This window comes from Glossina fuscipes, unplaced genomic scaffold (genome assembly GCF_014805625.2).
Source record: "Glossina fuscipes isolate IAEA_lab_2018 unplaced genomic scaffold, Yale_Gfus_2 150, whole genome shotgun sequence".
Classification (NCBI taxonomy): domain Eukaryota; kingdom Metazoa; phylum Arthropoda; class Insecta; order Diptera; family Glossinidae; genus Glossina; species Glossina fuscipes.
Genome location: NW_023998493.1, coordinates 646,830 through 664,931, shown reverse-complemented (window position 1 = coordinate 664,931; position 18,102 = coordinate 646,830). Strand labels below are relative to the sequence as shown.

General features: G+C 34.5%; 3 protein-coding genes across 3 annotated transcripts in view; 1 reads left to right on the top strand and 2 right to left on the bottom strand.

Moving 5' to 3' along the window:
• LOC119641479 (dnaJ homolog subfamily C member 30, mitochondrial-like) overlaps positions 1-2,637 on the bottom strand; it is a 5,329-nt gene extending 2,692 nt beyond the window's left edge. The window contains exon 1 of the mRNA XM_038040191.1: positions 2,197-2,637. Within this exon, the coding sequence (XP_037896119.1) occupies positions 2,197-2,485 (289 nt within the window). The 5' untranslated portion in view covers positions 2,486-2,637. The remainder of the gene's footprint in view (positions 1-2,196) is intronic.
• A 372-nt stretch (positions 2,638-3,009) lies between these two features.
• On the top strand, positions 3,010-4,731 carry LOC119641476 (transmembrane protein 209). The gene is made up of 2 exons (XM_038040188.1): positions 3,010-3,576; positions 3,667-4,731. Exons 1-2 carry the CDS (start codon positions 3,061-3,063, stop codon positions 4,687-4,689), a joined length of 1,539 nt encoding a protein of 512 aa, XP_037896116.1. The 5' UTR covers positions 3,010-3,060; the 3' UTR covers positions 4,690-4,731.
• Positions 4,732-13,744: 9,013 nt separating this feature from the next.
• On the bottom strand, positions 13,745-14,842 carry LOC119641436 (atlastin-like). The gene is made up of 2 exons (XM_038040126.1): positions 14,648-14,842; positions 13,745-14,593 (listed from the first exon to the last, which is right to left on the bottom strand). The coding sequence occupies exons 1-2, from the start codon at positions 14,840-14,842 to the stop codon at positions 13,745-13,747; spliced, it is 1,044 nt and encodes a 347-aa protein (XP_037896054.1).
• Positions 14,843-18,102: the final 3,260 nt, after the last annotated feature.

Sequence of the window (18,102 nt, the reverse complement as noted above, 5' to 3'; positions counted from 1 at the left end):
ATTCATACCTAACTAACTATGTTGGATTAACAATGCTTTTAGCATTAATTAGCTTTTCCAGCGATGGCAATAAAATAAGCGTGAAAATGAAAAACAGCCGTATAATGTATAGAAAATAAATTATGGTAGGTACGTTCGAACTCTTTCTTTACAATCGAGATTATGTTGTACGCTTTAACGTAGGGAAAAACAACAATCAATGAATTATCAAGGAGAAATATCGAATTAAATCTGAAAGAAATGGTATTTTTCCAAAATTGACGAAATAAATGTTTTTTTTATTATTATTTTTTCATTTTATATTTTTATATTTATTTATTTAAAGCTTCCTTCGTCTCTTTATATTTACGGTATTAATTCTTCAACTGTGCGCGTTGTTTAGCATTATGTTTCACCAGCCCAGGACGAAGAACAGGCAACCTATACCAAAAAGGGTGAAGAACAAGCAACCTACACCAAAAACGAACAAGACTACAAGCTCAATTTACTTATTTTTTTAATATAAGCGGTAGCTTATGGCATGCGTGACGATTAGAAAGATTTAAAGAGCGGGCGCAGCTTTGTCGCCACAAATATGGCTGAAGCCCTCTATTCATATGTTCGCGCACCTTTAAATATTAGTGTTTGAGCTTTAGTTAGCGTTGCTTGTTTTTGTTGAGTTTATTTTTTTGCAACGGAATGCACACTTTCATATAACTACGCTATAGTAAAAGCTTTATATAAAGTATTAACAATTATTCGAAAAATATAGTTTTTCCTAAACACTTAATAAGATTACTAAAAATAAGACAAGAAAAAAAAAAGTGTTTATGCAAACTAACCAAAAAAAAAAGCTTTATTAGAATGCTATACGATATTTGGTTGGAAAAAAACCAATTCATTAAAGAGTGAAACAAGAAAAATTCCATAAGAGAGTACATGCCAAAAAGGTGGGCTACTGAATATTCTCAGTCCAACCTCTTTTAAAGGAACTTCCTCGTTGAAACATACGCATATCCTTGACTTGACTTCTTCAATAAAGAAAACAAACTCGAAAGATGGTGACTGGGACTGTCCAAGTTTGATTATCATTAAAAAAGAGGAATTAAAAGTGGAAACGACGCGTTGTCCTGTATGATACCAAAGACAGGAGATTAGAAAATATTTTAGAGATCCTAGAGAGTAAATAGCTAGTGAGTTACTGCAAGAATCAAGTAGATGTTTAGAAAATTGCGTCTGGATCAAGAAGACCCTGGACAAAGAATGTACAGAAACGTGAGGATGATTTTGAATTGCGAAGAAATGGACTGAGCCAAAAGTCATTCCAATCTTCCATAAATGTCCATAATAGTCCATATAGACATACGTACAAGAAACTCTAGATCGTAAAATGCACAACGATATTCCAGGATGTAGAATTGAGAAGACTAATCGAAGGAAAACATCCACGTAAGTGCGACAAACGAAGCTATACGACATAGGAAGAACCCAATCATACGACCTCTAACGCGAATCTAAAGTTAATTGAAAAGCTGATGGGAAATATTTACATTAGCAAACTGCGATCGAGAACTTCACAAGGAACCTTTCCTGAGGAACTTCAAACGGGTCAAACATCTTCTGCGCATAGAAAAAGAAACTATTCATGACGATGGTAGATAACTTTGAAAGTGAACTAAATGAAGAGAAGATTTTGGACACCGTTCAAGGCAAAGAAGAAAAGGGCCGAGATCCACAATACATTAAGTAGTAATCACGCGAGTAAATACGAAACCAAGAAAATGTCGACCAGTTACAATCGACCACGGGGGAGAATAAATGCCCGTATATCACTTCACTAATACCGTTATTCGTACATTGGCTTTCCAAAGTAAGGGACTACTCTACGTGATGTCGTCGACTCTGGTTATGATAACTTAAAGACTAGCGAAAATACTGATGATTGAACACAAAGACCCATCGAGCAAGAAAAACACTACCGAACCCTGTAATAAAACTTCTTCATATTATAATTATAAGTAATTAGTTTGCAAATTGTGATTTATTCAATGCTTCAATAGAGATAGCATCTTTCACATAATTTAAAAAGGGAAAAATCGAATTGTATCAGAAAAAACCTGCACCGCCTTCACTGAGGACAAATGCTCGAATCTCTCGACCACTTTAATCAAATCAAATACTGTCGATAAACGCCGCCCATGCAGCCCCATAACTTACCTTTGTCATATAATCTTCGTAGTTTATAATTTCCTAAAACCTCGTAGGCTTGATTGATTGCTCGAAACTTTTTTGCTGCCTCCTCGCTCCCTTGATTCTTGTCGGGATGATAAAGTTTTGATAGGTTATAGTATGCTGCCTTAATTTCTCCAATGGTTGAATTCTTTGATATACCAAGATCCTCATAATAATTCTGATGAAGCACAGAAGTGCTACTAAAATTAACTGAAGTTTGCGCTGTATTTAAGACCAATACATGGCGCAGCATACGAGACCGTGTGTTTATCATGTCTCTCTGGGAACACCACAACTCATAGTAATAAATAAAGTTTATTTATACGTTTTGTTTACTCAATCAAAACAGCGGTTAATCACTTTGTTATATCATAATCGTATAAGAAAAAAATAAATAAATAACGAAAACATTTAGCAGCTGTTTGTAGGTAACAAACAAAAATCCAGTTTTCGTAGCCCATGTGTTGCACTAAAAAAGTGCAGTAAAACTTCGAAGAATACATTTTTCTCAATAACCCATGAAGCTTACATCATTGTAGAAATCTTTATAGAAAGTAGGCTAATAATATTAATATCTAATATTTTCTCTCATTTAATTCAAAACCAAGAACTTAAGGAATTAAGGAATTCCAGCGATATGATAAATTTATTCCATACATGATTCGGAAAACTTTCGGTACATATACTCATTTAATTTTTTTTATACCTTTTGAACTTGGTTACACTTTCTCATCAGTTTTGCAAACAGCTGCAGATTTGTTTGCAAAGGCGGTTTTATGTATCAAACAATTGCTGTTCTTCTTAGTTTTGAAGATTCATCATTAAGCGATCATTGAGATACGGTTTGCAATGGATTACGATAAATTAAATCATACGGCTTTTAAGGGTAATGTATTAGTGGAAAAAAGCTTAGACTTAAAGCTACGCGAAAAGAAGGCCAATTACTATCTAAAGTGGGGTGTAATTAATTTGCTGTTGTTGCTCGTTCTCATGTCTGTCTATAGTCAGTCTTCTTGCGTTCAGTCAAATTTTTTAAAACTAGAGTATGGTGCTATAATTATAATAGGTCTTAACACCATAGCCTGCTTTACTAAATACTTATTCTATATGTTTAAACGAGAATTCCTCCACGGAACGGTGCAGCAGAAAAATTTACTAAAATTTGATGAAAATGATAGTTCTTTTGTTATTTTTGATCCCATCAAAAAGAAAGAAGTGCAGGCTGAAGATACGTTGCAAAACACCGACATAAATACCAGTTGGCATTCATCATTCATTGGAAATCGTTCTCTTGATTCAACTAATTGGAATTACACCCGTACACCATTGCGCAAGAGTTTAAGTCCCCAACAGCAGCAAAAACAGGTGCGAAATGAATCTTGTTCAAGAAGGACGCATAGTTCTCCTCTAAATGTCAGTGCTTTGAATAATGAAAGCTTCGTTTCCCCATATCAGCATTTCTCACGAGTGAATCAGATTAATGATGAAGGGAGTTTGCAACAATATTTGAACGATGTATTGCGAAAAGAGAACAGCGTACCGGAAACTCATGATGTTAGCCACAATTTTAATTCTAATTCTATTAACTCATTTTGGAACTATTGCAACTTAGCAGCTAATGTCTTAAAAACATCAATATATCAATTGGCACCAGCAACATCTTCAGCAAATCAAAATAAGCAAGTATCTAAAGAAGATATCGGTCTCAATATTGTAGACAAAAATTCCGAAATTATTAAACGTATATCGTCGGAAAAATTATCACGTTACGTTGGTAATTTAAGGACGTGGATATCAGCAACGATTTTACAACGCTTGGCTAATGAAATCCAAAAAGTAGACGAGTCTTTTAAACATCGAGGTCTACTTGATATGCAAATCGGTAGCATAGGTTTGGAAAGATTGAAAAAGACCGTAGAAAATAAGCAGTTTGTTACCTTGCATATGCCAATGTTACCGTTGATCGTACCGTTTTTAGAAATGTCCAGCAATCAAGAGTATTTAGTGCAACGAATAAAGGATTTAGCTAAAGGTTCATGTATAACAGATTATCGTTGGGATTCTGGCTCGGAATATCATGGTCTTAAATGGGACGAGCACTTACCAACGGATGCTGCCATAATATTTCATTTATTTTGTGTTTACTTGGATACGCAGTTAATGCCATTACCTCAAAATGAAGGACGTCCATTCTACAGTCGTTATGTGGTTGTAGGAGAAGAGAAGCGTTCTGGCAAAGACACTGTAGCTTTGGTGCAAAATAGATCACGTTGTGCTATACTTTGCACTAATCCACTTAAACCTAAATTCAATTTTATTAGTGAAGGCGAAATTCACGCTTGTGCGTATGACCGCAATAATTTGTTTTATGTTATCATACAATTCTTGGTTTACATGCGTTCGCATCAGGAGAGCTGCTTGGAGGGTGTTAATCTCGGTGCAAGTGGAATTAATCTTATGTGCGCCATTGACGACTAGAATCATCACAGTACATATTGCTATTTTTAAGAATTTAAAAACTTGACTTTCTTTAAACATATTTTTAAATAAAAAAACCAAAATACCTTCCAAATTCTGAATAAGCAAAATCTTCGCTTCCTCCAACTTTTTTTGCAAGTTATTTTCATACTCAGTTCGAATTGTTCTTTGTGCAAAAGGCGACCATTAACCTGAATGATTAGATGTGTAAAAAGTTTTAATTTTGATATCTCAGGCTCCTGCTTTCGTAAAGGAAACGTCGTTAGCATCGTGATCAGTTGTTGACGATTTATCAGTTTCGTAAGAAGCGCTAGTGTCTCCAATTGCTAATTAAAAATTTAGTTAGTGTGTTTATTCGTCCGATAAAGGACAAATAGGTCGAAGGCAGTCGTTTCGAGAACGAACAGGAAAACGGTTCTTCCTCCTCTCAACCACTAGGGTATTTCTTATCCGCACTATTGTGTTTAGCGAATAAGGAAGCATTGAAGGTTTTTTAAAAAACTATAAGTACCGGTTGTAAAGTTACGTAATTGTTAAATACGAGAAATAGGAACCGGAATAGGGAAGTGTAAGCGTTTAAGTCCTAATTTTTTACATAGACAGTTTTAGGTCAAGATTGGATTGTGTAAATAATCAAAACAGTTTGGTGCAGACCGCTTTAAGAGCGGGTGGTTGATTAATCAAGATTTCTTCGTTAAAAGAGAGATCTCCATTTCTTCTTCTTTTTGCTTTTGCAATTTTACAAATTTGATTCAAAATCAATACCATTTCCCTATATAAGGTTATGTAAATGCGAACGTACGTAACACCGAAAAGGGGTTAAGATGGACCCACCTTTTATTATACCGATCGATTTAGAATTACTTTCTGAGAATTACTTTCTAAGCTTGTCTGCCCATCTAATGGGTGTGAGTAATATAGTTAAGAGATGTCAATAGATGCGTTATGTAATAAAAATAAGCAAAAGGTGTTAAAAAACACTGCCATTTCGATTTAAAATTTGTCGACCTACCTTGCGTTAGATGTAACACAAGTAATATTATAAGTGAAGTTTTGACTTACCATAACCCTGTTCCATGAGAAATTGTGAACACTGTTCCCATTGACGTTCTAATAATTGTTCGAGACTTTGTGGGATAGATAAATCTCCGTTAACACTACTGCCAAACAAAGTGACTAAGGGACTAGGTGCAGGATCGGTTGCTGCCGCAGAGACTGGTAATACTGGTGCCGCTAGCGTTGACGTATTACGCTAAAATAATTATTTATTACTCTATCTCTGTTTACAACTTACTTGCTTGCTTGCTTAAACTTACCATTTTACCGGGAACGGCACTCCCACATATTGCGGCGTTCATGACTCGGGCGTCTAAACACTATGATCTTGTATTTCCATGTTAAGTTGATCGCTAAGCTTTTATGCAACATGTGTGCGGCTAAGGTAATTGTTAAAGTGGGCATTGTGGCGTTTGAGGTGGCCAAGGTAATATCTGCGAGTATGGACGACGCACCATTTCCGAATTGGTTGCCATTTTGAAAAACTTTCAGATCTTTGTGCCTTCTTTCGTGCCTACCTTTGTGCCTACCTTTGTGTCTATCTTTGATTTGTATACAATTTCATATGTTTTTTTTTGAATTCGCTATTTTATGCTCAGAATGGTTTTTCGGCTTAAATGACACACATTTCAATATATTATACGTATAAACATGTATCTAATGATCTTGCATTTTCTATATTTATATCTGTTAGCATTCTCGAGCTTCCTATAAGCGAAGTCATATACTTGTATATTAACAGTTACGTCAACGTTCAAAGGTTTGTACATTGAATTTATGGTGGTTTTCGTTAGATGCGTACCTAACTGCCCTCTATGTTATACCTATTGGGTCATACACGAGATCTTGGACCGAGACGTTTGCTTGTGGACACACATTTTAATAAATTTCGTTATTTCATACATAGCCATATGCATAATGAGCTTATAAGCCCTATATTTATTTTCCCTGCTCGCAAGCGGGATCCTAGACTTGTTACTTTCACTTCATTATTAATAAGCTAGGGCTACTTTGTTGAACTGTTCTCTTTAATTAGGGATTAACATATCTTAATATTTATTTTGTTACAGACCCATAGTTTCAATGTATATGCATGTTGATAAATTTCACTGTCAGTGGTACATACTATGCATAAGCACATACCTAACAATCTTGTAGTTTAGACTTATTGTTGGCACACGTAAAAATCATATGCCTAGGGATTGCACATTGAGTTTTTTTTTTGGCACAGGCAATGATCTAGATTTTGTGATACCTACTCCTATTACTGAAGTACTACTTGCTAAGGCTAGCATATTAAATTGTCCTTGCTATTTAGGGATTAACGGCTGTACGTTATGAAAAAGTTTCCGTACATATATGACCACACGTTTTAGTTGTAGGCGATGAACATATACTAACACATACATCCGACAGCAATATAATATGGCGTACATAAGAGCATTATTATAACACTTGCCCAAGTAAACAATAAATTTTATAGCACATACATTGTATAATGCGTGCCAGCCAGTAACAGGCACAGACAGAGCAACTGTGTAACGAGATAGCGATGGTGATCGCTACTGTAAAAGAGCTTGTCATAACACGCTCAGTCTTCCATTTCTGTTACAGCGGCCAAAGAGCTAAGAGATCTCGGACAAAGGATCTCTTTGTGTTTGACTTTACCGACAGGCATTTTTTTTTACTTACGGATTGGAGATGGCAGGCTAAGCTTGGTCGTCATTCCTAAATAATAGATAGGTCTACTAGACTTTACGGACAGGGGATGGCAGGCTCAGCTTAGTCGTCATCCCCGCACAAAGGATTGGACTACTCTCTTCGATGACATTTCGAATGGTTAGGGACAATCAAGCAAATAGAATGCAGGACGAGTGCCCCTATTGGCCCAACGTTGGCTGCTATAACACCTCCTGCACATTTCTCGCAGAAGACGGTACGGACGACACGGGAAAAATAATATCGAAGGAAATAACTGAACAGTCGGGTCGCGAATCATCACGCTGGTTTTTCTTTCCCGCCTACACAAATCTCTGATCGCATATGGTATATTCTAATTGATAAATATTCAAATTCCTCCTAAACAATAAAAATATATTTTCAACGAAAAAACGAAGATCCAAGAATTTTTTAAATAAAGTTTCTTGGAAAGAACCTTCCTGTATAAGCCTGAGCATTCCGCGAATAAGAAGACGCGTTAAAAAAACTAGAGGTATTTATAAGTTCAATTAGTTCTTCCTCATTCAAAGTTTGTTCTTAAAATAGTTCCCGAACATCCTCAATAGTCATATTTGAAAATTCATCCCCTTCTAAATTAAAAGCAATCGATATTATTCTGTTAAACTCTGCTTCCTCACTTGACAAAGATTTCCAACACGCATGAAGTGTAGACTGTTTTAATTCTTTGTAAGCGAAAGCTATAATTACGACACAATCTAAAATAGAAATTCTTTCCAAGCTTGAGTAAGCGTGGCATTTTTATTGTTTCCAGTCTTTGGAAAATTTTTTATAATGCTAGTCGTATGTAGTATGCCTTGCTTGTGGCAATGATTCCTTGATCTAATAAAACATATACTGTCACTTCTCAAAATGAAATGAGAAATTTTTCTGTAGGAACAAGGTTGGGGATTTGTCTTACTAAACGCAATACAAAGAAAAATTCAAATTTCCAATGCTCAAATCGATTTTTTGAAATTGTGTTGTATTAAAACCGTGTTACAATTACTCTCAATTCTTGTGCAGTGTAATATCGAAACCGTGTTTTACAAGCACCGTGTCATACGAGGGAAGCTGTGCACTATATTTCTTCGGGTTATACATAAACGCGTTGTATACATATATATGTATATCTATATAAAATGCATTGAATTGTTAATTTACGTACGCTTATTAATACCTTATATATTAAAATGCTTATAAACGAGAACTTGTTTTTATTACATATAAACTAACCAAAATCTTAATAAATTTTCCTTTTGTTCACGCACTGATTAAATTTGGCTCTTTGCAATTTGATTTATTTAATTAATCTAACTACGTGCCCACATTATTATATATATTACATTGTAACCGATAAGAACAAATTATATTTATCTCTCTCTGCTTCTGATGTACCAATTATGTTTCCGCCCAATAGTAAAACAATACTTTCTATCTTACATTAAAATTTTACTTTTAAGAAATAATTGTAAATAAAAATCAGTCGCAGTTAAACAATTAATTTCGTAACGAATACGAATACGACTTTGCAACACAATCAATATACATACGGCTTATATATTCCTATACATATATTGCTTGACCAACTGTTAGGCTTATGTACGTTTTATTTATCATGATTACGCCAGAGGCAACAAAATATGCAGACCTTCCAACATTTTTTCCAAAGTTCAAATTAGGATTGCGTACCTGTCGTTAAAAGCAGTTAATTAGCGGCCATTTGATAGCTTGTTCTTACATTCCTATTATTTGTATGGACACGGATTCTGTTTTTTGATACGACGTCGCATTCTCTTAAATGTTTGCAATTCTGTGTTTAAGTGAACATACGCTATGCTATACATAAGTGCGCGTACGATGAAACCATATATATATACCATATATATATACGTACTTGGAAGCTATAAGCCGTTTTTTTCATCGTTCATGTTCGCCAAATGCTTTGACAAATTGCGATGAAAATTTTCATATCAAGAAATATGAAGAAATGATTTAATATAAAAAAAAACATATGTTTATTATATTTATTTTTATCTAACTTACTTATTTTATTTATATCAAGCCGATAGCCTTAGATGCTAGTGCTTTAAGAATTTAGTTTTAAAATTTATTTATCTGGCGAAATTAATAATAATAATATTAATAATAGGTATATATTTAGTAATTTTATTTACATATATATTTGACAAATTTTGTCCAATTTTCGATATCGCGCATGAGTTATTATACGTTACCTCTATTCACATTATATAATTATTATTACATTATTTATATAGGAGAATTAAACAGTTAAATAAATGAATAAAATATTAAAAACTGGTCCGTAATCCTTCGTTATGCAATTTGAATTGTTTTTTTATTTAGTTAGTGTACTCTAAATCGACGTACTTTAGGGCCAAGGCTTCCAAATGCTTTGTACGATAGGATCTTCAAGGTAACGCCAGTAAATGGCGTCTATACTGCGATTGTCCGTTTTAAACCAATGATTCATTTTCTCCATAACCTTACAAAAATTTAGATGTAGTTCAAAAATTTCATCTTCGTGGTTTTGTAACTACGTTGTCTCTGCGCTTTCATTTTGTATTGTACGAAAGTTTCGCACAGACTGCCTGTAAAATCTCGTTTGGTTATATGTTGGAGAGTACCTGGTAAGATGTGCCTGCTTCATCATCACAATCAATACTAAAGTCGTTTTCTTTTATGAAGGTATTGCCAAAGACGTCCTAACTTCTTAATTAGTCTTTCTTATTCCTTTTTTATTCTTCTTCGTATTATTATTCTTCGGGACTTCGTAATCTTTTTCCAATAGGTATATGTCCAGAAGTCATTTTTCACTCGTCACTTCCACTCGTAGCCCAGTTTAGAAACATATCATCGGCCTCTTTTTCTATTTCATACGTTCATGATGTTATTTTCTAACGAAGATTGCGATTGTCCGAAAAAGTTTGTCAACACCTTTCAAAGTTGGTGCTTGTCAATTTATTGAATGACGTGTAATAGGCATATATTCCGTTTTCGGTTTAATGACCAAATGCGTCCGTATTTCAATTTCTTTTTTTCTTCACGAAGTTATGTATTTTTTTCTTCTTTTCCTTTTGTAATTACAAGTAAAATTGTTTACCTTGCGGCAACTATTCATAAGGTTTTCTAAAGTTTTTTGCTTTAAAGAAAAATTCACACTGACTAAATTTACGATATTCATTATTAGCCTTACACGAAATATTTAAAAATACTTGGTACTAATTACGTCCACCGGCCCCTAAATTTCATTTCTATGATGAAAATTGATCCATAGAAGCAATTTGCTATAAGAACTAATGGTAGAAAGTTTGACTGCTTTTTAGATCACGCCATATATAGAGTTTCACATGAAAACTAAGCTCTTGGCGACAAGTGTCATATGTAGGCAGTTGACAGTTGAAGACAATTGAAAACTGAAGTGAGTTTACTTAATTCGGATCAAAAAAAATAAAAACTATGAGAAAAACTATGAAAACTATGAAAATAATGTATATTTTTTGATGTGTTGTCATGAAAGTGAATGAATAACTGTATTGGGTGAAGTGGTGTAGGGTAGTTAATCATCGTTAATGTTCGACTATAATGTTTTCACTTCATTCTTTTACTCGTTCCTCAGACTTTAATATCTTTACAATTTACATCAAATTCTCAAACGTAATTCGATGAAATTTCTTAGCATTTTTGCTTTATAATGAAAAATCAAACACAATTTCTCGACTTTATAAGGATTTCTATTTGAAATATCATACTCTTCGTAAAAAAAGCGGACGCAGTGCCTATGCATGTTTTCATTAACTTTAAGATGATTATGCGAGCAAACTTTCAGATCTTTGTTCGCTCACTATTTTTGCCTTTTGCTTAATAATAGCAAGCGAAATGCAAAAGTTGAATTTGATCGATATCGGGCATTGCCCATTACTCTGAAAGGCAGAAAGTGCTCGACAAACCACCTACACTAACATCCGTCGAACATTCTTCCCGAATATCAAAGAACCGCGCGTATTTAAAGAAAAAATGATCGGAATTTTTTTAACAACGCTTTATGCTTTATACGGCAGCTTATGCGTGCTTCGTGCTACTTATTTGTGAAAAGTACACCTTAAGGTACACATAAAAATTGTGCAGAGAGTGATTATATATATTATTGTTTAATATCAGTATTTACAGTTAGTTTTTTCTATTTTCTAACATATTAACCTATTATCCACATACGTCGATTACGATTTTGCACTAATATTCTTTCTCTTATGGACGATTTTTTCGGTTCCACATTTCGATTTTATTTGGTCATGCAATTAATGAAAAACCCAGCACATCTGTTATAAGAACGGTTGCAAGTAAAGTTTGCTACATGTTTACAAATTAAATGAAAAATAAATTTCATCACAAAATTAATTTTATGACAATACGGTCAGAGCAATATTTCGCAAAATTAATAAGTTATCTTGTCATTAGTAGCCGTCAACTTCTTACAATATCACCGATTCTCTCTGCAATCGAAAGGACAACGAAGAGTACACGAGTCATATGTGTCCGGTTGCGAGGGCAATAGCAAAGAAACTAACCTGTATTTGATAGGGTTTGGAAGGTATTATCACTAAAATTTTGCATTTTGAGGTCTGATTTGGTTTTGATTAACTAAAGGCGGAATCTTTCGAAGGCAACTTTAATGCCCTTTCGCTTTTGAAAAAAATAAATAGCATTAAAATTAAAATTGAATTAAAAACTAACGCCGACACTTACCTTCTTTTGTACGTGAATGGCTAAACTACCGGTTGTTCCAAGGCGCAAATTTCTTGGTTTCTCTATTATAAATTGACAAAAAATTATTGTGTTCGCTTTAGACCATATGTTTGATACCCACCACTGTAGGAATGAAAGACGGAACTCGTTTTGGTCCCACACTTAAGGTTAATATTAGGTTAAGAATAGCTGAATAGTAGGTTAAATAGATTAAGATCACAGGAAAGGGATCTTTGATCTCATACGAACATCGAAATGACTCCAAACGAGATCAGATAATAGGGTAATAGCGTCGCTGATTCGAGCTTGCTTGTGAATGATCGACTTCTGTTTTGTCTTTCTTTTGCCTTGGGCTTTCGACTTGCACAGGCGTGCGCTGTATTCCATACGTGAGCAACGGCATATTCAACGGATATAGTTAAGTAATATGAATCGTGTGGACAAAGTAGGTAAGACGTTAGAATATAAATGATGAATTATAACATAGAGCGAGTATTATTAATCGAATTTTCATTGAAAGGAAGTGGAAAACAGAACTTATTAGGGATTTACTATTAATCCATTTAGGAGAAGAGACCGACGTCTGAACAAAGAAATTTTCTTGTAAGGACTCTGGTATACTCACTGAGTGCACTCAACCCGGTGTAAGCCGGCGGTTTTTAACATCCTTACACCATTTTAACTGATCTAGGTAAACTATTGAGCGATTTTCTTAGTTTTTTATAATTGCACGATTATTTTTCAATTTGAATTGAGTTTTGTGGCAAATTTCTACGTTTTGTATCTAATCCGGGCAACGGGCTCTAATGCGAGGGGTTTATCGGCGTACCGCTGTTATTTTTAAATGTAACTAACTGTTATCAATCAATCAGATATAAAGTTCGGGTTTTTATAATGATCGAAAAACTTATTCACAGTGCCAATTGAGGCCTGTAGGTAGTGATGGTGGGTATTAAAAATTAGAGCAGAATTCTTTGCATTACTCAATTATCCTTACATAAATCCACACTCCCAATGGGAAGAAACATAGGCGCGTTAGCCAAATTAATACACCAGCTATCAGGGTTAAGCCAATGACATTAAAAATACCAATTAGCGTGAAAACGATGAAGAAAGCCCCGAAAATGACCAAGGCGGTTGGAATAGTTCTGACAACATTCTTGCGTTCATTTTGTTGTTTGCAATACTCAAAGATTTCATTGATGTCTTTTTCTAATCGCTGATCAAATCTCTCTGCCAATTTTGCGTCGCCCATTTTCGATTTCGAACGGAACTAGAATGTAGCATAGAAGACGCTTTAAAATTCTTTCGGGAATTAAAGTCATTTAAGCGGCAATTACCTGGCAAAGACACTTTTCTTTTAAAAACAAGTGCTTTGATTCTAGTTCGTCAGATCTTAAATAATGTGGACTAGCAGCGCAAAATATTTCCATTAGTTCTTGGTACTCTTCTTTTGCGGTGTTTGCTGCCGTCAGATGAGAGACTTCAGCAGTGACCTACGACAATAGAATGTAATTCAATCAAGCTGCTGAGAAGATCTAATTTTTTTGAATGAAATTACATTTAGAATACTTTCCGTTTCAGGTAACTCGCTTTTGTTAAAAACTCCTATGTACGATTTGAAATATTGTATTAAGTCCATGGCTCGAATCTTTTGACCACAGATTTCTTTAACTAACAAATTATTAGGGTCCATCAACAAACAAACGAAAACTTTAAGTTCTTGTCTAAATTCCATACTAATATCTTTGAGGCAACCATTGAATTCGGGATCTAAAATATTTAAACCCGGATGCGGCATTAAAAAACAAGATATCTCTTTGAAACACGGCAAGATGTGATTCTTGATTGATTGCAATTCAAAATCTTGTTTATCACACCATTTTAAACGTCTATTCAAAATTACTTTACCGCCGACCTCGCCCCAATCAGCGTCTTCCGACATATTCCAATCGCGTACTAGAAACTGTAAACGTTGGCAAGGTTTTGATCCAGTATTGTTTAAAGCAAGTCGACCAAATTCTGCGAACCATTGGAAATATTGTAAATCGTTTTCCCACAAGTTTTGCGACATATTGTATATTTGCACTGAAGATAGAATTGTACTGAGTGCCAATATGGTCGTAGATTCGTATGATAAATTCTTGCAATTCTTGCAACTTCTGATACCTTGTGTATCGAGAAAAATGATGGCGACTTTGTCACCATTTGGAATGTCTATGCAAAACACATCCGACCACATGTAGATGCCGTTCGTGTGCGGTGCATAGGCATGGTGGTCGTGTTGTTTGCCGTTGCACCAAGAAAACCCCGTTAAAGGTTGATCTTCGTCGCCTATCCAATGATCTGTCTCGTCACCGGCACACTGTTAATAAGATGATAAGACAAATCCGTCTTATAACTATACTGTTATGATTACCTTTGCGTACATATAACGCAGAAAAAAGTTTAATAAAAAACTTTTTCCCTCACGAGAACTGCCTACTATTGAGACCACACACACATATCGATCTTTAACGTCCTCGCGCATCAATAGTTTTTCAAGTTGCTGTTCATTCAAAGCAAACGTATTATCTTCTAATTTTGTGATTATTTGTAACGCCTTTCCGACCATTGCTTTAAGTTACTTTTCAAATTTTGGGCTTAACTGTAATTATGAATTGAAGTTTTTTTTTCGTCGTTTATTGAACTTAGTCGCATAAATTTCTGCCAAAATGCCCTCATTACCTTCTAGATGTTTTGCATTTCGCGGAATTTCCCCCTGATAATAATTCGTAGTCCTTCTCTATTATCTCAAAATTCTGACTATTTCTGTCAAAATATTATACTCTGTCCTGCTCGCCCTTTCCTGTATAGATAGCAACTTGAACAATTTTTGAAATTAAAAAAAAATACTTGCGTTAACAGAGGTGATAATTTTTAACAAATCCTATTTCCTAAAGCGAAACTGATATATGTAAGTAAAACAATCAGGACAATTGCAACCGAAGCTTTTTCTAAAACAAAAAGGTATGCCTCAGGGCTCGATCATTGGATCTTTGTTCTATGAACGATTTCTCTAATTTTTAATTTAGCTCGTGTAAGACCTCTATGCATTTACTGATGATTTGCAGATTTTATTTGCTGGGAACGTTGATAATTTCGAAGGATGTCTGCTTTGGTTACCATTTGGATTGCATCTCTGGTTGGATGGCTGTGAGTGAACATAAGGTGAAGAGGGCTAAAACATGTGCGATAACTTGTCGTCACCCGAATATACATCTGAATCTTGCTCTAAGGGTAAATGAAGCGGATGTTCAAATTTTAAACAGCTTGCAAGGGTGATTATCGATGCTAAGTCAATTTCTTACTTAGAAAGTTTTGTTCCTTGAATGTGAGAGCTTTAGTTATGCCACTTACACTTTATGTCTTACAGGTTTATAGTTCCACGAATACTTCAAACCTGAAGAAATTGAGACTATGTATATATTCTTTATTAGGCGGTGTGACCATATCTCAGGCTATATTCAACTTTTTCTAGGTTGTGTTATTAATTTTGGACTTTTGCTTAGCCTTTAAAACATTTCAGAGAGTTCGCAATAATTATTTATGAATTCCTCGAGTTATGTGCTCTTTGGCCAAGCTCTTACTTTAGACGCTCTTATCTCACTTACAAACGTGAGCTCTTCGCCGCCAATTATGAGATTGGCTTGCTAATTAGTATTGGGACGAGAAGGTGGGTGAAATATGAGCCTTGCCTACTAGCCAATTACATTCTTTTTTTTCTTTCTTTCTTTGTTACCATCAATTTCCTCATCTGTTCTTGTAGATTATTTAAGAACATTTTCGATTTTTGTACGCTGATATTGCATCCACGGTAGAAATCATAATCTATCACAAAAAATGGAAATTTTTAGTATTATATTCGTAGATTCGACCACTTTCTCGTATTTTTATGCAGATGCTCTAGGTTCATACTTCAAAAATATGGGTGGAAATTTTTGTCATTATATATATTGTAGAATATGATCACTAAGCAAAAAGACAATTTATTGACTTTTTAAGGCAGAGTACTTCTCAGTCTAAGTTATACTGGAAGCGGGCCCATTGGTCCATTCAACTCGTTTTCAATGCCAAACTGCTTGCAAGAGTTTGTCATGTTTTCGTTAAACTTGACATCTAAATTTTTGCGATTGGAAAAATGTGTACCCTACAAATCCATAAAATTAATATTTTACACTGATCAAGAATATATACACAGCATCCTTCTTCGCGGTGCAAACATTTTCATAAAAAAATTAAATTCAAATATTCTAGAATATTGCGTGGGCGTGGCCGATTGGTTCTGTGCAGTACTCTACGGGGTTATTTATAGAAGGTATGTGCAAATCTTTATAACTCTTTCCGCTATATTCTTCAAACATAAGAAGCGGTTAAAAGACGCAAACCTATTCTCTTGCATGGCAACGCTCCGCCATAGCTCAAATTGGAAATTCTGCTCCACCCAGCATACTCACCACACATCACGTCTTCTAATTACCGCTTATTCTGATCGACGCGGCATTGCTGCGATTTCGAAATGCTGAAGAAGCGGATCATTGCGAAACCAAAATCGAAGACAACTTGTAAGACTACATTAAAAAAGGGGCTAACATAATAAAAGAAAATTATGAAAACTAGAACTTTATAGTAGAGCGAGGGCGGGAATTAGATATGCTTCATCATTTTGCCTCTTACGCTCATTCAATACACCAAAATTCAGGCACCATTTTTACGTAGAGGCTTACTTTTTATGCTTAAAGCTTCAACCGACACGATCCAAATTTAGCACATAATTACTTGTTAAAGACAGTAAGACCAATTTTCACTATAAAATAATAATCCTTAACCTCTTTTGCCACAAATTTTAGTCTTCATGAGAACCCTTATATCAAATGGCGTCTAGAAATTAATGCATTTGATTCAAATTTGGTTTAGTCAAATTGAATAGTTCTGGAGAGGGAAGCGCGAAAAATCAATCATTGTCAGAAAATATTCAAATCATGAGTGATATGGAAAAGTGCACAAAAAAATTGTGAAAAATCATTTCATCAATATAATCTTTAGTATCTCTAATGGTCTAAATAAATCCATGGGTATGTGTCTTAAAAGAAGAGGAATTCAGCTAATATTAGGCGGAACACAAACAAATTCAAGCGGTTTCTAACCCAACATAAGGGAGAAAGATTCTTTAGAAAAAGATAGAAAAGGTCTCAAATGTACATATAATTTATAGATTCTCTAGTGTGCTTCGGATTACGAAAATCTGATAAAATAGATTTTACATCTTGTCATATGGAGAAACCAAATAATGTTCAATTGTCGTTCAATGTGTTTTATGTATTAAGCGCCATTTTTTTTTTCTCCCTTTCTTAGCTGATTAGCAAAGCTTTCCATGATTCCATTGATGTTTAATATTAGCTGCCGCACTTAGACCTGTAATAAAAAGTAAATGATTTTCTCTACATCATTCTATCGGCGAAAAAGATAACTTACTAGTCAAGCATAAAGCTGCAACTCCAACAGAAGAAAATCAACACAAAATAGATCCCAATGAGAGGGCTAGGAGGTCTTAGAAGTATTAACATCAAAATCGTGTGTAGAACTTGTTTTCAAAGTACATTTTGACTTCAAATAAAATGAGTCGCTTACAAAAAAGGGGATTAAAATTGTAAAGATGTATGATTTAAAATTTACCTTATCTCACAAATTGCTTGTTAAACTATTAGTTATGCTGCAAAACGGTGCAAATTTCATGATTATCCTATAAAAAACAAATAAGGAAATATTATTATTATTATTATTATTATTATTAATTTAGCCAGAGACTAAATTCAAAGACTCAAGTCTTAAAGA

Coding starts and splice junctions, on each gene's coding strand:
- LOC119641476 (XM_038040188.1), top strand. CDS start 3,061: ATGGATTACGATAAATTAAATCATACGGCTTTTAAGGGTAATGTATTA. Junction 3,577..3,666: donor CCCAACAGCAGCAAAAACAG/GTGCGAAATGAA, acceptor TCCCCATATCAG/CATTTCTCACGAGTGAATCA.
- LOC119641436 (XM_038040126.1), bottom strand. CDS start 14,842: ATGGTCGGAAAGGCGTTACAAATAATCACAAAATTAGAAGATAATACG. Junction 14,594..14,647: donor TGCGTTATATGTACGCAAAG/GTAATCATAACA, acceptor TCTTATTAACAG/TGTGCCGGTGACGAGACAGA.